This window comes from Colletotrichum jinshuiense, chromosome 3, assembly GCF_051148585.1.
Source record: "Colletotrichum jinshuiense chromosome 3, complete sequence".
NCBI lineage: Eukaryota > Fungi > Ascomycota > Sordariomycetes > Glomerellales > Glomerellaceae > Colletotrichum > Colletotrichum jinshuiense.
The window spans coordinates 4,879,544-4,902,549 of record NC_139310.1 but is presented as its reverse complement, the minus strand read 5'-3'; the positions used below and the strand labels follow the sequence as shown (position 1 = coordinate 4,902,549).

Sequence of the window (23,006 nt, the reverse complement as noted above, 5' to 3'; positions counted from 1 at the left end):
AGGGATTGCCGACGTGTTAGAGATGAGGAAGGGGGGGGGGGGGGGGGGGGGGCAGATGATATACCATGCTGTTAAATCAACTCCCAGACTCAATATAAAATATGAGCCTGGGAATACAACCCGAGAGGTAAGAACACGTTCCCAGAGCGTCTTCCAAAAGAAGTGGTATATTACTCCGGTTATCAGGTATGACTGTCTAAACTAGCTTCTCACTTTGAAGTGACTTTTTTCGCAAAGAATGGTTGACGTCGGTGGTGAATGACTGGAGATTTCTGTAGGTTAACCATGCTGTTGAATCTCAGGAGCGGATGACCCTTGGGAGAAGTAAATATTGAAAACAGTTTTGGAAGAAATAGAAGACCCCCCAAACGCAGATTCTTGGGAAATACCAGCTGGGGGCGGTTGAGCCGGGATGGCAAAGGGGGCTAACGGGTAAGCTAGTAGGCGGGCAAAATGAAACAAACTTCCAACTTCTCACCTAGACTCAGCATATATTACTGATAATTTTTGAGATGTTTATTCTTCTCCTAGAAATGGTACCTGAGGAATGGGATTCTCCTCGCTGGTAAGAAAATTCAAATGAATCAAGCAATTAACAGAAACAACCCAACCCAGTGTACCGAATTGCCGATAACACAATACTGGACCAGTGATCTAACATTGTATAAAAAAATGTGAGCATGTTGTTGAAATGAACAATACTATGGAAACTGGCCGGTGGTGTAGAATCTAACACGGCTGGCAATAGTTTCAGATACAAAGGTCAAGTAGGTCTTAACGGGAGCTAGTGAGACCTTGAGAATACGAATCAATATGGTTCAATGGACCTGGGGTCAACCATATTGTAGAGTATTGAATACTTAGAAGTGTATATGGGCTTCAGTTTTATGACTTGGAACTTTGAGGCGCCCGTAACTTAGCTGACTTAATCTTAGTTGCACCTTGGATGGTATACAAATTTGCACAATGTACTCGTCATTAGCAGCGGGTAAAACGTATGTTCTATTCCTCGTCCTTGTTTCAACCAAGACGAACACGGCGCCTTTGTGCAGTAAACCCGCTGGCAGCAAATGTCTGGTCTTTCGGCGCCTCCGACTCATATGACCCACGGTCAATAAGTTCTACAAATGCCAACAATCCGACTCTCACAGTGAAACCCGGGATAGTATCCAGCACAATAGCAAATGTGCTGTGATCCAAGGGTGAGAATGATATCGCCATGAGCTCCCGGCCTGTGAAACCCGATAGGTCCCCGTACCCAGAGTCAGGTGTTAGTTTCAAGACAATGGTTGTCTGCTTATCACCTGACTGAGTAGAAGTCGGAGCATAAACAATATTGTCCTGTAACCCAGACGAACGTTGAAGTTGCCGACGACAGAGAAGACCAGTCTGAAATGACCAGCACTCAATGTGTAGAAACCGCGTCCAGAGCGAAAACGGCAACTCGAGGCCACCTTCATCACAGAATTTGCTCCATTCCACAACTCTTCCGTCAGAAGCCTCCACCCATACTTCGGCATCAAACTTTTCAGTCTTCTGTATCAAGTTAGGAGGCTGTAAATGGTAGTAATGTATGTGGCTAAACAACGACCTTCCGTTCTGCGAAACCCATGACCAGCTTGGAAACTCTGCAAGCCTGCCTGGCTCAACAACATTCGGTCGCACCTCCCATTCTAGCCCGGCAAGAAACGCACGTTTCGTAGCGTCACTATTCAAAACTGGCCAACCTGAGGCTACCACAGGAACGCCCCAGTATGAAGAACAGCCCGGATTGACGCGAGCCCACTTCCTCAACACGCCAGTTATCGCAGCAAGTCTGTCGCTCGGATAACTCAGCTGGCGTTCGCAGTAGTTATTAATGATGGCCCATACACCGTCGGGAGTATTGAGGTGGTTCCATTCCGGCCTTTCGTGGTGCTCTAGACTTCCTTTGAAAGCCAAGGGACGAGTGAGATGTTCGAAACACATCATATCATGGCATTCGAAGGAGACCTCGTAGTTTGAAAAGTATAGCCTTCTTCTCGAGAGGCATGTCTCTTGGAACGTCCAGCCACGAGTCGCCCATTTTGACTTTGAAATTTCATTTAGTTGCCAGTGGTGACTGAAATTCGCAACGAGGTTCTGCTGGCCAATTTTCTTTGTGATTTGGGTATGCTGCGTTCGGCTAAGGGTCAAGCCTGGCAACCCGTAACTAGGATCCTTAGCCCCAATCGCGATGATGGTGAGATCCGCGTCCCCGTATATCTGGTCCATTCTTTCCACCTGACTCATTTTGTGGTTTTTATCATCTTGCCAGATACAGTAACGGTCAACCCAGACATAGCGAAATCCAAGTTTGGTAACGGCTCGCATCGTGTCGAGAATGACGGGCGGGAGATCTTCAGGAAGAGACGGGTATGTGTATTTCTCCGGAGGCGCACTCCCCCAAACGTAACTAAGTGCTACGTATGAATATCTCTTGCTTGGATCTGTATTGATAATGCGACGAGATTCGCAGTCTATCAGCTTGAGCTTTGGGACAGCTTGCCAGTTCCGATTTCCGTGACAGTTTTCATGCTGATCTTCACATAGTTGTATCCAAGACCGAACGAGGCCGTAATCAATCCTCTCATCGCGTAAATATCGCCCCTGCATCGGTAAATCCAGTAGAGGCGGTTGCAAGACGGCGCTTGAGACTACTGAGATGAGACTACCCGGGAATTGTCGATGGGCAAATCGGATCCAGGCGGTCATGCCTCCCCCCATTGTTGTATTGCCGAAATACTGGGCCGAAGTTTGTGAAAACTGAGTACGGTTCATGACGAGTAGAAAAACTGATGTTGGAGCGCCCCCGACATCGGCTTTCTCGTCCACCACGGCAAAATCGTAGAGCAGGTTTGAGGGAAGCGCCAATATGACTCTTTCGTTTTCGCGGGAGTTACGGCTTAGGCTGTGCCCGATACCGAGCACCACCTCGCAGAAAGGGCAGCTAGGGATGATGCCTGGCGGGTAATGACCAATTCGCTCTTCACGAGTGAGCGGTCTCCAATCTCCTGCATGCTGGATGTATTTAGTCCAACTAGTCTGGTGGCTTCGGGACGTATGAATATCTGGAAGATCGTCAAACCGAGCTGGGTTGAAGAGCGCTGGTATGTCCAGTTTGATGCAGACAGGACATAGCCGGTCGTCCGAATATGACATGGTGTAATGCTACAGTTGATGACTGGACATAAGCTTTGAAGCGGCGTGCAGACACGAATAAACGAAAGACGGTAAGAAACCGCTAGCTGGCACGACTGAGGATGTCTTAGGAGGGGGTGTTTAGCGACTGGGATAGAAAGCCCGAGTCTTGCTGCCTAATTCCCAATGGTACAATTCCGTACTTCGCGCGCATGAAACTTGCTCGTATTTGATTGTAATTGGCTCCTTACCATGCACGTTACTGTGGTGCAACATAAGCGGCAGAAGGTAAGGACGATCTCATGTAGGGCCAATATACGCAGAAATATCAACGCGTTCATCTTGAAGGAAGGAAATCGACTTGAACTATTCATTACCATCTTGGGTGAAGAAAATCGTATCTGGAGGCAGGAGATTGTCCCAATTGCCTGGCATTACTTGACTTCCAGCGGCAAACACCCAATCAAGGTCAAGTCTCATGTCCATATCGATACCCTCATTATCCTCTCTCTGTCCGTCAAGCGACTGATCCATTGGCTGAGAAGGAGATATACTCTGGAAGCTGCTGATGCTATTGGACCCAGCAGGGCTCTCCGTTCGCGCCCGCTTCCTAGATGCCCTCACTCTAGGCCGAATGAACCCGAGAGGCGGCGGGTGATTCCGAGCACCCTGGCTCATACGGCGAGAACGCAGCTCCCACTTCCGTTGCAACAAGAGGAGAATGTCTCGGGCCCTCTTGGCGCACTCCCAGGACGCGGACAACTCTTCTAAAGCCCGGAAGCATACACTCAAGTGCGTCGCGGTTTCGGTTGTTTTTTTCTTTCTCCGACGAGATACCGATGCGAATATCAAGATGATTGCTGACGAGAAGATGATGGCGACGCTTTGAAAGTTGACTCGTTTGAGGGAGTATTGCATTTCGTATATCTGTATTAGCCTCGCTATCGCGGTGGCAGACTTGATGCACATACGCTGCGCGTGCATGTACCCTGGGCCTTGGGGTGGTTGAGGTTGTATGTAGCTTGATGACATCCAGGGTCTGTGAGATTGGATGACGTTCTGATAGTATTGCATGCTGTGAAAAAGTTTGAGTATAACGGAATTTGGAAGGTAGTCATCGTAGTGACTTACTGCAGTAGAAGAACATGTGGCAGGTATGTCCTGCTAGCGTCTTCGGGGTCCGCTTGAAGTTCACCAGGGAGGTTTTCTTTCCAGGAAAATAATTTCAACACGATTCTTTCATTGCTCTCTTGCAAAACGTTTTTCGGGATCTTGGAGTTGCCGTATCTATCAAGTCGTATGTTTAGTTTTCTAGAGCAGAACAACAGTTTTGGGGTTCTAGAGGTCAACTTACAAGGTGTGGCCTAGAGGAGCCATGATCTCACAAAGCTCTATCCTAAGAAGGCTGACGCTCTCGATATAACCGTTCAGTGAAATAAAAGGGATGCCGTTGCTGCGAGGTGAGGAGTAAGGAATCCATTGCGTAACCTCTCCCTCTAAAGCCTCCGCTCTCGGCCGATGTACCGTTATGTCATCCATACTGATACGAAAAGGTCGACCTCTGTAGAATCCTAGCGTCCTGGTGAGAGTATTAGTCAGTCAACAAGTTACACTTTGGTTTAAGCGGCTACTTACTGATCCATTGTGAACGCTCCCCAAAAGACAGCGCGGCGAAGCTCAGCTTCGGAAGATGTAAGGATGTCGTTTGCAACATATGGTGTCACATCTTTGTGCAACGCAAGGTCGAAGGCAAGCCGAATTGCCATTCCTATTAGCCATATAAGCTTTCAGGCACTAATTTAGCGATGAAATGAATGGGTGTATTACCGCTGTACAGCCAGCCACGGGAATCTCTATTTGCCCCGATCTCGTGACTACTAAGCACAACCATGGCCTGGACTGTCGAAACTGAGGGTGAATCCAGCTCGATCTCTAAGAGAATCTTGGCTCTTGCAGCAAAGAAGTCGGGAAGAGATTTTGGAAAAGTTACAAAGGTCGGGTGGTATCGGGGTTCGAAAGCAGCACCTAAAGAACACCTGCAAAAGATTAGCAACTTTGGCGAAGAATGAGAAGCTAAATTATATTTGGAGACGAACATTGCGTTTCTGAGAGCCTCAGAGTAATATGGCGTATCTTCTTCCCGTTCAAGCCAGTTGAACTTCGCCTCTTGGTACAATTTTCGATCTACAACATGGCAAAAGGGATCTTGCCACGCAAAGTAGAGATTTATCAGATGATCCTCGAGATCTTGTGGTATTGGCTTGCCATAACCCATGCTGTCTAGATGTTCCTGGCCATCGTAGCGTACGGTACGATCTACAGCCAAACTTTCGGCTCCTGTAGGATGATCGACAAGACTGAAATTGGATGTCGGGCCGAAGTAGGATATTTGGCCATTAGGGCCGATGTGTAACGAACCAAGCCGATCTGACAACTGATTGACAAGGTCTTCTTCTGTAGTACCCGAGCCAGCATCGTCGTCATTGTCGCTTACCGCAGCATCTTCCGAGGATGTGCTCAAAAGAGGATGGCTCGGGGTCCGTATGCTGGCAATATCTACACCTGAATTGACTCTTGGGCTAGTTTCGGGATGATTCCAATCCCAATCTGTGATAACGTTTGTTGCAATAACTTGCGAATGATCCCCGAGCGGCAGAGCCTGTTCGTTGCTCTGATTTCCCAGACTGAAGTTTGCAGTATCGAAAGGGAGAGGGAAGTCTAGAGGAAACTGATCTGATGAAACCAGTGGATCGGAAACTGGCATAAGAGGAGCAGGGGGTTGTGTTACCAACGATGCCACCAGGTCAATAGGCGGCGCCGTGCTTTTTTCTCGGCCTACTTGAACCTTTGAGAGGCCTAGAGTGTCTAGTATCTTGCCCAGGCTCTTGCACTCATTCGGAGACATTAGTGGAGGTTGGAGGCCATTCTGGTGGATAAATTCACAAAGCTGATCGACCCTACTTGAGAGCAGCTCGACAGCAACGCGAAGAGATAGTCTGTCAGAGGTCAGCGTCGATTACTTCGTTGACTCGCAGACCAAAAAGGGAATCTGACTTGCGCTTGTCCTCCCCAGCCTGATACTGGCAGACTCGTTGTTTGTTCTTACAGTTGGAACAAGATGGAGATACACCGTCACACTACAACGCCTCGGTTAGTATGCCGCCCGAGGGCCAAGGTTGAGGTTGGGAGAGACATGGAAACTACCTCGAGTGCGTACCTTGATCTTGCTCTCTCGGCATGAGACACACGCGGTGGTGACGTGTCTCCTCTTTTTCTCGGGGTTTGATGATTGAGGCATATCGCCTGGTCCTGGAAATTGCCGCCGGCCTGTCTTGAGAGGAGTGATGGCGACGAGCTTGGCTAGGGTCTGATGTGATGTGATGGGGGCGGTGGGAAGTTCTTGACTGGTCTGAGGCCCACTAGGCGACGTTCCAGTACTTGGGCCATGTGGCTTACCCTCCTTGTAGTGTTAGAAGCGGGGAGCGTAGGCTCCGAGCCGATGGGTACAGGGGGCATGCTGGACGCTAATGCAGTTAACTGCATAGCGCCGAATAGGCGCTAAGCCTACGTTTTGGAGACACTCTCGGATGCAAATGATGTTTCTCCTACCTAGACCTAGAAGTGGATGCATTAACGTAGGGTAGATACGAACAAATGATGGCCACATAACACCTATTGCATTCTGCGTTAAAATCACCCGTATGTGAATGGATTGAGATTACCTGACCAATTGCACCGATGCATCACATCCTCAACGTCTTAAAGAGCACCATAATTTGCAGCCCAATGATACCCAGCATGGGCCAACCCTTCAAGCAATCGAGAAGAACATCTGCTCTGTAGTGTCTATGTGTAGCCTATAATATCGGTTTATAGTCTGAGGGTATGCTGTATGTTTGTTGTACAAGTATGAAACCATTTGTGACGAAGCTTGCTGCTAGTCAAGGCATAAGAGAGCTTCAGTTTAAATAGGCAGCAGAGCTGTTCTTTCACAGATATAATTGGCAGTGGTCTTGCTAATATTGTCAGGCTTATTAGACTATAGTCGATTTGGTAACGACCCCTCACATGTGTTAACTCAGTTGCTCAATGGTTGCAGACGCTTCTAATATGACGACGCCAAGTTGTTATCGATATCGAACGCACAAAGATGAAAACAAATATTTGTTGCTATTTCATTGATTTGGTATTCAATGACAAATGACATGCCGCAGGATAGACTACCATAAATATCACATCTTGTTACAACTAGAAGGCGTTGCTTGTTCAGTCATAGATACTCCAGTTAAAACTTAACCCAACAGAAAGGAACATGGATGGTATGAATGGCTTATATGCTATTTCCTATGCCAAATCATAAATCAGCATATTCTAAGAACCAGCGGGTGTTCGCAGGTGTGATTTCTCTTATATAGCGTGGATCAAATGCTATGCTGAAGCAGACTTACGTCAAGCTACATTCCAGGCACAGTAACGTACACATGTCTGTTTCCTTCCAGCATTATTAAGAGGACCAGATGATGTCGAATGTCCTCTCTCGTATGCCATAACGTTTTCGCACCCGTCGAGAACATATAACCGAAGACCATCGTGGCGACCCACGGAATTAGAGTCCGAGACGATCTGAGATTTAAAACGAATCCGTGAGATGTTATTGGGGGATCGGAAACCAAATCCCGATTTCCCCACCGGACTTGATTCCGGGACTTGGGTAGTCTTGAGTATTCCGTAAAGTAGTTGAAACCAATGTTTACAATAGCTGCCAAGTTTGATCACATAAGGCAATGTAAAATTTCCGAGCGAGCCACCGGAGCTGGCAAAGAGCATCGGCGTCCGGTAGCTCCGGGTAGCCATCTTATGAACCGGCCCCATACGGAGCTTAACTAGGCAATTCTGGCCGGTAAAGAGGACCAATTGCCATCTTGGACTCGTGAGAGAATGCCTATTTCAGAACATGCTAAAGAAGCATTTCTCTTTCAAAGCGATGAACACGTAGTGATTTCCCGAAAGTCATCCACGTAATGATCTTTAGGGTATTTCAAGCTAGAAATAGGTCGAATCTTTGCATAATGTGGAGAAAGCCAACTCCCCCCTCCATCCCCCCAATTTACCATGGTTATAAAATACCCCGCGCCTCAACTTCGTAACCAACCTTTTTGGTGTCGCATCAACAATTAGTATTCGTCGTTTATTCTCGTTTAAAAACGGTGTGAAGCGCAAAAATGACTATTTTGAATGCAAAAATGAACGGAAGCACCCCCAACCCATCATCTTCGCGTCTCTTTTCTACCTCCGAAGCCTCAGCAATAGAGTCTTTCACGGCCATCTGCGCCCAGCAAGTCACGTCACAGGACTACCCACTTGCCGCATCAATTCAGAAGAACGTCCCTGTATACGAACTCCCCGCATATTCCAGCCTGAGCGAGGCGCAACGCAATGCTCTTCAGAACGAGTGGTACCGTGTCTTGATCTCGGGTCCTGGTGTTTTTGTCACCAAGGGCCTCTACCGCGACAATGCCCTAATCGAGTCAACAAATGCTGCATTCGCCTCGATTATCGAAGAGGAAAAGAGTTCAGGGACAGAAAAGGGCGACCACTTTGCAAGTGCTGGCAAGAACGACCGCATCTGGAACTCCTTCAGCAAGCATGGCCTCATAGATCCGGCATCCTTCGTCAAATACTACTCAAACCCATATCTTGGGCTGATCTCCAGCGCGTGGCTCGGACAGGGCTACCGAATTACAGCGCAAGTCAACAACACCAAGCCAGGTGCTGCGCCGCAGGTTTGCCATCGCGACTACCACGTGGGGTTTCAAACCGCGGAAGCGTCAGGTCAGATTCCACGCGCAATGCAGATTGCCAGTCAACTGCTTACGCTCCAGGGTGCCGTCGCTCATTCTGACATTCCCCTTGAAAGCGGGCCTACGCGACTGTTGCCTTTCAGCCAGACTTTTGAGCCAGGTTATATGTCCTACCGACGCCCGGAGTTCAATGAGTTCTTCTTGAAAAACTATGTCGCACTGCCGCTAGAACTGGGCGACGGACTGTTCTTCAACCCTGCGCTTTTTCACGCAGCGGGTGAAAATGAGTCGACCGATATCTACCGAATGGCGAACCTGTTGCAGATCAGCAGCCCGTTCGGCAAACCAATGGAGTCGGTTGAAGCCCTGCCTCTGATAGAGAAGAGTTGGGATCACCTGATGAAGTTGTACGAGGCACAGGGGTTGGACGATGAGGTGAAATCGTTCTTGGCAGCCGTGGCTAATGGATACCCTTTCCCCACCAACCTGGACAACAACCCACCAAGAAACGAAGGTATGGCACCAGAATCAGAGCAAGACAACATCACCAAGAGTCTTGTAGAGAAGAGAAGCAGAGAAGAAGCGGTTGAATCATTCAAAAGATTCATGTTGAAGTCAGCTTGAAATCAGGTTAGAATGGAAAGAATTTGGATTATGTAGATTTATGAGCTCCAAATTATCTTTAAGAGTGCATCATCATTATTATCAGCGATGGTGATTGTGAGATTTGTGAGCCCAATAGCGTTGGCCGGTGAATCTGAGAAGTATTGAGAAATGCAAGTGATTATCACATGTAAATTTCTCTTATTAAGCACATTGGCACCAGATCACCAACTCAATAACTCTTTCACCAATTTCGGTCATCGCTGTTAAAAAAAAAAGTCTAGATTTCATGGAATGGAAGAAAATGCTGCGGACAGTATTCAACATGAAAAGTGCATTCATCCGAACCGGTCCGCTGCCGCTTACCCGAATAGCAACTAACCCGCCCGTTTAGCCTTCGGTCAGCTGCAATTAACCAAGCTCATCTTTTAATAGCTCACAGTACCGGTAACGTGCCGTTGCTACCTGTCTTACCCAATTCTGTACGGGTGCATGGTGCGTGTTTGTTAAAATGGAACCATATTAATTAGCCCTATCCGAGAGCGGCCTTTGGGAATCAAATCTGGCTCTAATCGGCGTTTCTCGGTCAGTACAACTAAGGTGCACGAAATCCAGTGGGAGTAACGTTGAGAGTGACATCACTAGTAAGACCTTCATTCCTTCTAGTGCGGATACGAGGTTCGCGGAACACACCGCTAGTGTTACTGAGCAGATCTGCATGACAGAATGGCGATCTTCCGTATCCATAGGTTGCGTGGCTTGCCAATTATACGATGCTGACGCTTCAGCTTCTTCAGGGAGAAAGATTGTGTATATATTGAGATAAACTTCTGTTGTTTGCGATGTGATTCATGTCATAATGCATCAAGCATTCTGGTACTCCGAAACCACTGCCGCAATCACCATCATTACTTCCATAACCGCAAGCATATTCAGCTTTACCTGAACATTCCAAGACCACCCTCCTACAAAAAGTCGCTCACATCCGCAGAAGAGCCAATTCTCTCTCACCACTTTTGCATAATACACTACATCTTCAAGTTTAAACCTCAACCTCTTAAAATGTACGCAAGCCGTTTCATTGCCGTCGTCTCCGCTATTATTACTGGTTGCTCCGCTGCAGCCATTAAAAATCGGTGGGGTGTCCCCAGAAACGCAGCCGTCACCGAGCGCTGCCAGAATGGCACCGTCTACCCACAAATCACATGGAGTGCGCATAATTACACCTGGGGATGCTCACCTGGAGGCTGCAGCTCTCGTTTCAACATCAGTGCCCAGGAAGGCTACAGCCCCGGCGCTCCCGGCTTCAACGTAGTGTGCAGCCCCATCTACATCCAACAGGGCTGGGTACCCTGCCGCAACCCGGACAACACGCTTCTTTCCAACGACTCTCAAGTATTCGCCATCTGGACTGCAGGCCCTGACCGTGAGCGCCAGTACCTCGGCGTCTCACACATCTTCCAGCACCAACATGATGGTCTGACTTGGAATGCGACTGCCGGGACGGATTTCATCCCAGCCCGAAACATGAGCATCATTTTCCCAGTGAAGACTGTCACTGTATTCAAATCTTGATTTTGGGTCATCGAGCGAGGGTTTTCAGCATTTTACTTACTCATACACCAGGCAAGGAGTTCAGCGTATAGCCATTGTTTAAGTGTTCACGCACGTCATCATAGTGCATCGTCTTTCAATCAAAAACAGTTTTATTTTGACCACTTCAGAATCGTCGTCTTATTTGAGTGTACTTATTTGGATTCTGTTCAAAGCTCTCTACCAAGGATTCTCGTTTATCGGGGCAAGGGGCGTTTGACACTTGGCCGCCAGAGCCACCTTTGCCTCCTCGCTGTCAATGCTCACACAGGGGGTATCGATGCCACCATCAATACCGTCGCAAATGATGACCGGCTCACCTCCACAAGGTGATGTGACGTTGAAGTTCTTGAATTTGATGTTGTGACAGACAGCATCTGGGTTCGTCGAGCAAGTAAGCTTCGCGACGGCGTTACCGTAAATTCCGCTCGTGTAGCCGGTGAAATTTTCAAACAATACGTTTGAAACGTTCATGCCGGATGGGTACTGCTCGCAGGTTGTTTCATTGATCTATATGGCTTGGTGAGCAACTTCAAGCTATTTAAATTGCAAAGTTAATCGTGGACTCACGTTGAAGTAGCAAGAGTCGAGAATGACGCCATAGTCCATCCTGGCGACCCAAAAGTTCCTGCGGAATATGTTAAATGTAATTCTTGACAGGGAATGTGGGACTAGTCATACTTGTAGGTGATATTATCGACAAAGCCGTAGCCCACGTTGGGGCCGGCCCACGTCTTGATACGGGCACCGGAATACTGCAGCATAATTAGACAAACATAGAAGGAAAATCACTGCTACAATCTACTCACATCTCCATTCAACATCCAGACGTTTTCAATGTGGACATCTTTGACGTAGGACATTTCGCCAGCGTACTGACCGAGAGATCCAATTGACTGAAGTGATTTAATTAGCATCATAACATCATGTCAAATTTCAAGTGACAGTACCTGTCCATGGGTACCTATGAAGCATGTTAGCCAGATTCGCAGTAGAGTAAAACGATCTTCATACCGTTGCAGTACATGGTGTTCACGTAAAGGTTGGTGTTGTTTGACTTGGGAGAGAAACAGTCATCGTCAATGTTGACCCACACGCGCTCAATCTTAACGTCATGGACATCCAAAGAGTCAAAGAAGTCGGTGTTCTTCGGGATGATACTACCATTGTTTGTAATGGCAGTAGCGATGACGTCCCTGTACTCAATGTTGCTCGCTGGTTTGCGGTTAGCCTCAAGACCACAGCGAAAGGACCCCGATACCAATGATGCATCGAGCCCGTCCAAGATATATTGACTTACATCCAACAATGAAGTTAGTCCAGCAAGGTGCGTCTTTCATGTGGATGCCTTCAACTTCCAAGTTCGTTGTGTTCTCCACATAGAAAAGAATGGGCCGCAAGTATTTGTTGTCGGGGTTCTGGGTCAAATGTTAGTTGAAAACCGAGGATACGACCGTGAACCGTGGTGAATCCATACCAGAATCCTAAAGGCGTTAGTAAGATGATTATTGTGTTAGTTGAAGATCACTTACGACCCAATACCGGCATTGAACTCATTCCACCAACGTTGACTACATCACGGGTAAGCTGTGGTTTCTAGTGTGAAGTATCGTGATCAACAAACCCTTGTCCGTTGATGACACCATTGCCGTAGATCTTGATGTCTTTCCCGCCCCATTTCCCTATGAAGATGTATTAGAGTGAATTCATTGCGTAAATTCGACGAAGGTATAGCATACAGAACATAATGGATTTCTGTTTTATTATGTTAGCTATCATGAAGACGAAAGAAGCCTCGGACCGATTAGCTTACCTGGAAAGGATGTGTGAATGCATTTGTCTGAGGCCAAAGGTCAACATTCTATTCATCGACGCCAAGGGAAAATCTTGTGTAATACCTGCCAATACTTGACATCATCTGTAAACTGCACCGGGAATTAGTAAAGTGCAACAGTGTACAGTCTCTTTAGCGAGTCTTACCTTGATTTCGCCTTCCAGCTTAACGTGGACATCGTTAAGAAACGTCAGGTCGAGAGCTTTAGCAATGACGAATGTTTTTCCCTTGGGCAAGTACAAAGTGCCACCATTGTTGGCCTCCTCAAGTCCCTTCTTGAAATCCTCAGAGACATCATCCGTGGCGTTACGGGACGCGCGAATCTGAATGGTCTTACGACCACACCCACTGGATGGGGGCGTGTAGGGATGCTTGTCACGGAATTCTTCCAGGGACCTGGGAACACCGGCAGGCAGCTCGATCCCGTAGGAGAGCACACCGGTCACGGCTGCAAGGAGCGCAAATGATCGTGAGAAACGCATGATTGAGAAACGTCAGAGATGCGATGCAACGACACTATCCGATCCCTTCATGTGAGAGACTCCAAAGACGGCGACTGGAGGGCAACATTCTCCATCTTAAAGGCTTCCAGTGCTCCGCAGTATCATCCCGGAGAATGCAGCTTAAGTGGAGACCATGAAGGCATTCCCACTTCTTTCGGGTGAACACTTCATCAGACGGAAAAGTTAAAATGAACCGATTGCACTGCAAAGACCAGCCAAGACACTTTAATCAGTATTAAACTCGGATAATAGATTGTCAAGTGATGAAAACCCCGCGCGTGTCGGAAAAGACCCCCGGCATTGAGCGCATATCATGACTTGCCGCAAAGCGGTCTGGCGTCCACGCCGATGGGAGATCGTGTGGAGAAAGGTTGGGGAACTGGGGGGATGTACGGGGGAGATCCTTGATAGGGTCGCAGTGCAGCGCTCGGCTGTAGCCTATTGGTGGGAAATACCTGGCTAGTACAACGACGTCGGATAAAGACACCGTGCAGCTGGTTAGACTAACATTTGTAACGCCGTTGGTGATGGGCCACAGCCGGCTGGGGATCCGTTTTGGCAATGCCGAGGCCGGTGGAGGCGGATCAATCCGAGGAGTTGTTGGAGTAGGCCAAAAGCTAAAGCTTGGGAAGATGTGGGCAAACATGGATTGGCTTCATGCTGTCGACAATGGCGTTACATACGGCAGAGTTGAATGCTGTGATATGTAGAAGCACAACAAGTAGGGTTGTTTCAAGTTAATATATTATGAGATGAACACTATGTAGACCCACCACAATCCCACGGTAAGAATTAATCTGGCTTTCTTGGTCATCGGACAAACCCAGGCGGTATGGACGCCACTGATACCAAGCTACAACCCTAGGAACACCTTAATTATTGTGGTCAGAATGTATTTCCTTGGTCTCTGGACGGATCCCTTCTGATGAAATAGAGGGGTAGATCATGCGGCTGCAGAGGTCCCAGCACATCGGTTAGCTATATCCTAGGGTTGATACATATTGAATACATGAGCTAGGCTCTGTTTGTAACCATATGCCTGCAAATAATGTCTGGTATGGTAGACCGTTGTGAAAATGGCGCAGAAAATCTCCCAGGACGGGCACGCATGCCTGCACTGCTGTCGACGATGCATAAGCGGGCTTGCCACAATAGGACTCTACACGTCATGGACGTAAGGATGAAATGTGAGAGGTAGGTATTGGATGAGCTATCAACAGTCATTAGTAAGGATATCGACAACAGATTATGAAACTATGTAGCATATACGGGAGCAAGCGAAAATTCCATTTCCTTGCTCGAGCAGCACGTGAAATAGCACAAAAAGCCTCATGCATGATGTAGCATATTCAAGCCAACAATTTTTGAAAAGAAGCGGCGGATAAAAGTCCATTTGATATCACGGGATAAATGTACAGTTAGGAGCTCGACGAATATCTCTGGTGTTCGGTAAGCTGGTAAATCGTGATGTGTGAGGCGAAAATAGAGAGGTTGGCAGCGGAAGCGGCGGTGAAGATATCGCTGTTGCCGGCTCGGAGGTAAAATCTCCGAGATCCGCTGTTGCCGCTTCCTGCCTGCCCTATATTCTGGCCGGGTAATCCAACGAAAACAAATTAGTGGGTGTTGAAGGGGTCGAGATGTAATATTAATGTGTATAGAAACTAAACAACCACAGCCCGCCCCCCCACCCCCTTCAAGAAAACAAAAACAAAAACAAAACCAGCACGTCGATGCGTGACCCAAAGGAACAAAATAAATAAGCAAAAGTACGCTACTTAAGAGGTGATGTCATAGCATTTCGTTGAGGACTAGCTTGGGATCTTGAAAATAATAGAAGAAGAGCACGTTCTTCATGCACTTGGTTCACATTATAATGCCCTCGACCCCCAACGCCCCAGAGGTACTGTAAAATGGTAAAAGACAACCTTGACTGAAAATACAAAGCTTTCAGTATTTACAACTCTCATTGATAGAAGGATTGATAGTGATCCCCCGTAGATTTTTGTTCGTAGTGATACGTGCCGCTTGCCCATTCTTACCCTACTGTATTTGTTGGAATCACAGGTTACCCGTACGGGAAGTAATCGAACATAAACAAAAGGTCAAACTGGTACTGTATTCTGGTGGTTGTATATCTGTGTAGAAGAGAAGTAGGTAGGTTGGCAGCAGCAGCAGTGGTGAAGATATCGCTGTTGGCAGCCCGGAGGTTGGATCTCCGGGTTCCGCTGCCGCGGCCGTTGCCGCGGCCGGCTGCTGCTGCTGGCCGGCTCCCTGTATTCTGGCTGAGTAATCCAGCAGTATTAGTGGCTATCCCGAACAATATGCATCACTGACGAGTCGAACGAATACTATGCCATCGGAAATATCTGCTGCGCTGTTAGGTCATTCGTAAAGTACTAAGGTTTGACGTACTATATATTTAGACCGAACATGTGTTTGATGACCTGTCTTTCTAAAGAGTTCCCATGAAGTCAATACTTCTAAGGAGACAGCCCTCAGTCTCACAAGAATGGGGAGCTGATATCAGAGACACAGTCTCCGCAACCGTCGCATACATTGAGATAGTTTTGCCAGCGGATGCTGTACAGGAAGAACTATTTAACTAAAGTTACCATCCAAAACGTCTTTGGTTATGGACAGATGTAGAAGTCAATCCCGCTTCAATCAGATCAATGATTTAAAGGGGGCGATATGAGTAATGTAAAGGGCAGATTACCTTGATGAGTCAAAACGTAACGTGAGTTCGAGAAGTTGTAGAAGTTTCTTACTTTCAATACAGATATTTGGGACGCTTTCAGTATAATGTATATTTTTATTACGTGGATAGAAATCATAGGCTTGGTAGAGTTCATATTCAAGGTCAAACGCCAGTGTGTGGTGTTGTTGGAACGTCGACTTGCACACTTGATAGATATTCTACGTCTAGTTTTGAAACAAATGTATGGAAGTTGTCCTTGGTGTTTGGAAATATCCTAGTAGAATATTTATTAATGCCTATGAACAAATCCAAGCACATTGTCGTACTGTATATCGGTCTGGTCTATAGCCACCGATGCTAGCCGTCGCTAGTGATACAGCGACCCATAAATATATTATCAATTTGTCAGCTTATTGCGAGTTCGGCATTGATCGATATCAAAGACGAGTATGTCAGCAGAACCACTGTGACTCAGTAGCTCAGTGGTACCGATAAGTATTGGCCTCGTATCTCAAGCATCTGGGCTGTAAGTACTTAATGTGTTTTATGCCTTCCCTGAGTTCAATTGTTTCAGACTACCGTTCTCCGGAGACTTACTGTTACCCAATCAAATTTCACACTCGTCATAATGGCAAACCAGCTTGACTTTGTCACCGTCGATGTCTTCACAAAGACTCCATATAAGGGTAACCCTTTAGGCATTGTCCACCTTCCCCCCCCGACCGCGACATCCCCTCCTCTCACCCAGGAGCAGAAACAAACCATCGCGCGAGAGTTTAACCTCTCCGAAACCGTCTTCATCCATGACGTAGACCCAGAAAATGACGTGGAGCCGCAAACTCGCTCCATCGACATCTTCTTGACTACAATAGAAATTCCTTTCGGCGGTCATCCGACTATCGGCACAGCCTGTTATCTCCAATCCAAGGGTATTACGAAGCTCATCACCAAGGCCGGGCCCATTCCTATCACTTCTGGACCAGAAAACGTTGTCAGCGCCTCAATCCCGCACAACACGCATCTTCACTCAAAAACCATTGGAGACCTCGACCCGGATTCCCACGAAGGACTCCACCCCGCCCCCGAGATTAGGAATGCGGAGCTTACTGCACCTCTATTCAGCCCTGTGCATGGCATAACATTTGCCTTGGTACGGCTGCCGTCAATAGAGATTTTGTCACGCGTCTTCGTGTCGTCCTTTAAATTCAAGGCAGAAGAGCTGAATGACTTCGCGTGGAGTAACCCGTTTATGGCGCGATCATACTATCTTATCACTGGCTCGAGCGTTTCGGACTCCGTCAGACACGTCAAGATCCGCACACGCATGATTGCTCCTAACAGTATGTATTCACTCATCCGTTATTTACCCCCCCCAGGTTTCTATTTTATCCTTAGATATGTAGTATAACTCTGTCGAGAGAGATTTATTAATATTTGGCTACGAAACAGTGGAAGACCCAGCAACAGGTGCTGCGGCTTGTGCATTGACAAGCTACCTCGCGCTTCACGAGTTTGAGGAGGCAGAAATATTGTACGAGTTGACGCAAGGTGTGGAGATGGGGCGGGAAAGTGAGATCTCTGTAAGAGTTAAAGTTAATGTTGACGAGAAGGGCCAGAGGAAGATTGATGAGGTCCACTTGGGGGGCACTGCAAGGCAGATTATGAAGGGCACCCTTAATGTACCGCCTTTGTAGATGTTTAATATGGCTTGGCGAGAGAGCGAGATCGCAGTTGCGGTTCTCTATCCATTTTAAATAAAGTAGGTAGGCCTCCAACAGCCCTTCGATGATGGTGTTGACAAGGGCTTTTACGCGCCGGTTAGATATAGTTGCCTCCACCGTCTGAATCTAACGGGATCTTGTTCAATCTCGCACGGGCGTTTAAATGCGATGAAGTCACATCTGGATTCTCTGTCTCCGAGTTTCGATCCTGCCCGGGCAACTAAGTCGGACTTATTCTCAGGCTGTATCCATCGTCAATCTATCAACTACCACAATATCTGCCCACGGCGATTGATCGTAATATTGAGGCAGTCTCCGCATGGTCAGTCAGTTATCAAGGGAAACCCGATCCGCTCCGGCCGCTGACACAGCCGGGAACCCCACCAGGCCGGGCGCGGAATGTGGCGATGTGCATCTGCTCCCGTAACTCGGCCCCGCTCTTGGTACCCGCAGCGATCTCAGGCTAGGACCGGGGTTCCAGACAGCACGCATAGTAATGGGGTTATTGCCATTGGTTGCGTGCATCCAAACCCGCCCCGAGCAGGTTGTATTACCCCATTTTAGGAAACCAGCTCTATCTGTGTGGCACTAACAATTAATGCAGATGCTCCTTCAGGATCAGATAAGAGCATAAACTGGCCTCGGCAGAAGATATGAGGCTATCTAGGCTATCTTCCGCGGAGATACCAACATTGCAGACGCTGTTCATTGGTAGCCACAACCCGCGTTGCAGCGATTTGTAAACGATAGGCTTTCATTTGAGTATTTCGCATTCTCGATTGTGTAAGCTTGTAAAGGGAAACCGTCTGCAGTAGTAAATGCGGTTCTAGTCATTCTCGAACAATATGACCATGGCGTCTTACGCACACGTAAAATTAAAAGACGTGGTTGGATGGTGCTGTGATATTAGCGTTAGTCTAGGCGAAAAGTTCCGTACTTGGTTACTGGCAAACGGTAATTAGTGGGCCGTACGCCCTGCGACGAACAAGTGCAGTGTGTTCGAGTCACCGGGGCCCTATTTAAGCCGACTGGCCAATGCGATCCGCCCAACGACCGTCTCGCAGACCTCATTGCATATAAGATATTACCACCAACGCCCAACGGTCGCTACCACAAGACCTACAATTCATAACCATTCTGCTCCTCAATATTCAAGATGTATCTCCGCGCCATTCACGCAGAAAACAGCATCCCCGCACTCCGCCAGCTCATCAAAGACTACCCCCTCGGTGTCCTGACAACGGCCATCGCTTCTTCAACCGAGCCTTTTATCCAATCTAGCCACATCCCGTGGTTGTTGGACGTGCAAGATGACTCGAGCGAGACCGAGCTCGGCGTTCTGAGAGGGCACATGGCGCGCGCAAACCCTCATTCCAAAACCATGATCGAGTCATTGTCGGCGGCGTCCCGCACCGGAACCGGGAACGTCCTTGACCAGGAGGTTCTGGTCCTCTTTACGGCCCCGACGCACCACTACGTCACACCAAAGTTCTACACCGAGACCAAGCCGACCACGGGCAAGGTCGTGCCGACCTGGAACTACGCGGCCGTGCAGGCGTACGGCCGCGCCAAGATCTTCTACGAGTCCAAGTCCGAGGAGACGGCGAGCTTTCTGGCCCGTCAACTCGACGATCTCTCCCACCACGGAGAGGCGTCGGTAATGGGGTACACCGGCAAGGGAGACCGGCCTGGGCCGTGGAAGGTGACAGATGCCCCGGAGCGATACGTCGAACTGTCCAAGATGGCCATTATTGGCATCGAGATCACCATTGACAGACTCCAAGGCAAGTTCAAGATGAGCCAGGAGCTCAATGAGGGGGATCGTGAAGGTGTTGTCAAGGGGTTCAAGGCGTTGGGCTCCGACTTGGGCAATGACATGTCCGACCTCGTCAAGGAACGCGGCGAGCTGAAACAGAAGGCCAAACAATGAAACCCAGTTTATCTCTGAGTGTTGACTCCGATTTCGTTAACTGTGCAACTTTGATTTCGTTGTGTTGTTTAATACCAATTACTAGTGTCATTAATGAACCAACGTATTTGTTTTCCTCTTTTGTCTGTCACTACTGTATGCAAAGACACTAGGCATAACTTCTCCAAAGAGACAGCAAATACTTCAAACCTAATGCTGGACTTTAGGTTACAGGGCTGAAGCCGATTCAGCTCGTCGAATAGAATTACGCATGAGTCATCACAACCACAAGCCCTCAGACGGAGGCAGACGTAGTTCCCCCCCTGCGTAGAAGCACCAAATGAGCCTGTAAAATCAAAATGAATTCTTTGGTGATTGAAAGCGGCTCTAGAACATCGCTTTTGTCTCGTTGATGTCCAAGGTCTCGACCTGACGTCGGGCGTATTTGACACATCCCGCGTAAAGGGCGTAAATCTGGGAACCCAGCGGGAAAATGAGTACCAATGCCCGGGCCGGTGTAAGAAAACGCACAGCCGCGATTGGTTTTACAGCCCCTTAGACCCGATCAATTACGTGAGAGAACACTTGAAGAGAACACGCGCGCAAATACACACGCGCCCAAGCTGCAGTGGAGCAGGCGAGACCGGGCCGGTTATAGTATCAGAGGGATGGCGGTTGAGTATTACTAAGTACAAGAGGCGTGGGGCTGGCCGGCACTTGGCGACCGCCACAACTCGGAAATATTGCCGAGCCGCTGACGTCGGGTTGATGAGTGCCGGGCGTCGACATCCGTCAAGCAATCGGAAGAGCCCCTCTTATCCCGACCAGTCTACCCCCTCTCCTGCACGTTGGTTTTGATTTCGAGAAAAGATCGACACCGTAGCCGAATCGCACTCGTGGAATAAATTCTTGCAACTTATCGTGCGAATCAAGCTCATGGCGCGCCATGTGCGCCAAGTGATCCCGCCCGTCGCCCTTGTGCGGGGAGATGGCGGGGGTCGCCGGCTGCTCGTCCGAGGTTGAGACTATCGCGACGGAAAAGCGGCAAGGCAAGTCGCCGAAAAAGCATATTCTTGAACCTTGGCCATCGAACTCCGTTCTGTCCGGGTATGGATTTGTCTTGAGTGTTCCCACTGCCAACTTGATTCATTGAGCAACATCTCGGCCAGCATCACTTGCTTGACCACAAACAGGGGCGGCCTAGGTCCCTCAACTAAAACCGGACAGGTTTGAGCGTCAACGCGCAGCAAAATAAAATAAAATGGCAGAAAACACAAAAGCCTCGGGAGGCGACAGCCCTGAAAAGGCCAAGTCCGCCGACGAGGAAGTCGGCGGCATGCACCTGGAGAACTTGAAGGGCAGCTCGCAGGACGACGACGACGACATCGTGGCGCGAATGAACAACCTCGACCCCCCAGTAACACCCGAGGAGATCAGAAAGGTCCGGCGAAAGATAGACATGCGCCTGCCGCCGTTTTTGTTGGTCCTCTACATGTTCACCTGGCTGGACCGCGGCGCCCTGGGCAATGCGGCGTTGATGAACATTAGGGAGGATCTGGGCTTCTCCAGCAGGCAGTTCTCCCTCGCCGTCAGCATGTTCTTCGTGGGAACCGCCATCGCCGACTTGTTCACCAACATCGGCATGAGATACATCCGCCCGTCGTTGTACCTGGCAACGGCCATGGTGAGTTTTCCTGGGCACAGGGGCGTTTGAAGAAGTTGTAAGCTAAAGAAAAGCGTTCCAAAGATCATTTGGGGTGTATTTGCGACGTTGCAGGCAGTCGCCGGCGGCCCAAAGGGCATGTACGCTATCAGATTCTTCCTCGGCATCTTCGAGGCGGCCTTCATATCAGGGGCGCCGTATCTGACGACGGTGCTCTACCCTCGATCGGTAGGCACTTTCCACCCGTAAACCCCAAACCATCTCGTCTTGGTGCTGACCTATGTCTATCAGGAATGGGGCCGCCGAATCAGTGTCTACCTGTCGGCGACGCCCCTCGCCGGCGCCTTTGGCGGCTGGGTTTCGTACGGCGTCTCCAACATCCCCAACCCGCGCGTCAAGCACTGGCAAGCCCTCTTTATGATCGAGGGGCTCCTCACAATCGTCTTCGGCCTGCTCTGCATCTGGGTCCTGCCGGACCGCCCGCACAACACCAGGTGGCTGACCCCGCGCGAGCGCGATGTCGCCACGTGGCGGATGATGAACGACGGCAACCGCACCCACGGCAAGGTGAACTGGAAGACGACGCTGAGCCAGCTCCGCGACTGGCGGCTGGGGATGAACATCGCCATTTACATGGGCCAGGTGCTGCAGACGTACACGATCGCGACCTTCACGCCCATCATCGTGGCCACGTTCGGGTACGACAACGTCAAGGCGCAGCTGATGACGGCGCCGCCGTACTGCGTCGCCTTCGTCATGGTGTTCGTGGTCGGGTACGCGAGCGACCGGCTGAAGTCGTGCTCGGGGTTGCTGGTCGTTTGCTCCGCCGTGGCGGCCACGGGCGACCTCTTGCTGGCCGTTCTGCCGCACACGGCGGCGAGCGCGAGGTACGGCGCCACATTCCTGATCCTGTCGGGCATTCTGTCGGGCGTCACGTTGAGCGTCGGCAACATTACGAGCAACTGCTGCGGGGATATTAAGAAGGGCATCGCGACCGGGCTGTTCCAGTCCTTCGGGAGTACCATGGGCATCGCCACCGGATACCTCTTCCCGTCGACGGACGGCCCGAGCTACAAGAAGGGCTTCTGGACGCTGTTTGCCGCAACGTGCTGGACCGGTGTTGGGGCCGCTTTCATGACGTATATGAACATCAAGGAGAACAAGCGGCGAGACCGGGAATTCGGGAAGCCTCCTCAGGACGTGGTGATTGACTATGACGAGGGCGGACAGATGGAGAAGCATCCATACTGGAGATACTACCGGTGAAAGAATGGCATCCGTGTACTCCGTACATACAGACTAAAGCCAATGGGACTTGAGAATACTATAAACCTTTTGATATTCGCTTCTTTTGGGCTTCCATCTTCAGGGGCTTGCCAGGAACCAAAAATATCTGCTCGATTACACATGTCTAAACAAACAGTAGCACCGAGACTGCACCTGAGATCTATGACAGCAGAAAACCACAACTAGACCATCGTGTTAACGAATGTAAGATAGCGCCCAGTAAACGAACCTGTCC

At 49.1% G+C, this 23,006-nt stretch overlaps 7 protein-coding genes across 7 annotated transcripts; 5 read left to right on the top strand and 2 right to left on the bottom strand.

The window, feature by feature from the left end:
- Nucleotides 1-3,525: 3,525 nt before the first annotated feature.
- EsH8_III_001284 (fungal specific transcription factor domain-containing protein) lies at nucleotides 3,526-5,434 on the bottom strand (the record flags this gene model as incomplete). The annotated part of the gene is made up of 6 exons (XM_083263009.1): nucleotides 3,526-4,234; nucleotides 4,291-4,446; nucleotides 4,514-4,738; nucleotides 4,795-4,927; nucleotides 4,987-5,195; nucleotides 5,256-5,434. The coding sequence occupies 6 exons, from the start codon at nucleotides 5,432-5,434 to the stop codon at nucleotides 3,526-3,528; spliced, it is 1,611 nt and encodes a 536-aa protein (XP_083123496.1).
- Nucleotides 5,435-8,381: 2,947 nt separating this feature from the next.
- EsH8_III_001283 (uncharacterized protein) lies at nucleotides 8,382-9,584 on the top strand (the record flags this gene model as incomplete). Its single annotated transcript, XM_083263008.1, has 1 exon — nucleotides 8,382-9,584. One exon carries the CDS (start codon nucleotides 8,382-8,384, stop codon nucleotides 9,582-9,584), a length of 1,203 nt encoding a protein of 400 aa, XP_083123495.1.
- Nucleotides 9,585-10,625: 1,041 nt separating this feature from the next.
- On the top strand, nucleotides 10,626-11,138 carry EsH8_III_001282 (uncharacterized protein; the record flags this gene model as incomplete). Its single annotated transcript, XM_083263007.1, has 1 exon — nucleotides 10,626-11,138. The coding sequence occupies one exon, from the start codon at nucleotides 10,626-10,628 to the stop codon at nucleotides 11,136-11,138; it is 513 nt and encodes a 170-aa protein (XP_083123494.1).
- Nucleotides 11,139-11,336: 198 nt separating this feature from the next.
- EsH8_III_001281 (uncharacterized protein) lies at nucleotides 11,337-13,472 on the bottom strand (the record flags this gene model as incomplete). The annotated part of the gene is made up of 12 exons (XM_083263006.1): nucleotides 11,337-11,666; nucleotides 11,727-11,784; nucleotides 11,838-11,911; nucleotides 11,966-12,052; nucleotides 12,107-12,120; nucleotides 12,171-12,371; nucleotides 12,457-12,574; nucleotides 12,634-12,640; nucleotides 12,689-12,727; nucleotides 12,781-12,838; nucleotides 12,896-12,911; nucleotides 13,137-13,472. 12 exons carry the CDS (start codon nucleotides 13,470-13,472, stop codon nucleotides 11,337-11,339), a joined length of 1,338 nt encoding a protein of 445 aa, XP_083123493.1.
- Nucleotides 13,473-16,819: 3,347 nt separating this feature from the next.
- On the top strand, nucleotides 16,820-17,885 carry EsH8_III_001280 (PhzF family phenazine biosynthesis protein; the record flags this gene model as incomplete). The annotated part of the gene is made up of 2 exons (XM_083263005.1): nucleotides 16,820-17,531; nucleotides 17,641-17,885. The coding sequence occupies 2 exons, from the start codon at nucleotides 16,820-16,822 to the stop codon at nucleotides 17,883-17,885; spliced, it is 957 nt and encodes a 318-aa protein (XP_083123492.1).
- A 1,183-nt stretch (nucleotides 17,886-19,068) lies between these two features.
- EsH8_III_001279 (FMN-binding negative transcriptional regulator) lies at nucleotides 19,069-19,842 on the top strand (the record flags this gene model as incomplete). The annotated part of the gene is made up of 1 exon (XM_083263004.1): nucleotides 19,069-19,842. The coding sequence occupies one exon, from the start codon at nucleotides 19,069-19,071 to the stop codon at nucleotides 19,840-19,842; it is 774 nt and encodes a 257-aa protein (XP_083123491.1).
- A 1,240-nt stretch (nucleotides 19,843-21,082) lies between these two features.
- On the top strand, nucleotides 21,083-22,750 carry EsH8_III_001278 (uncharacterized protein; the record flags this gene model as incomplete). Its single annotated transcript, XM_083263003.1, has 3 exons — nucleotides 21,083-21,505; nucleotides 21,569-21,712; nucleotides 21,776-22,750. 3 exons carry the CDS (start codon nucleotides 21,083-21,085, stop codon nucleotides 22,748-22,750), a joined length of 1,542 nt encoding a protein of 513 aa, XP_083123490.1.
- Nucleotides 22,751-23,006: the final 256 nt, after the last annotated feature.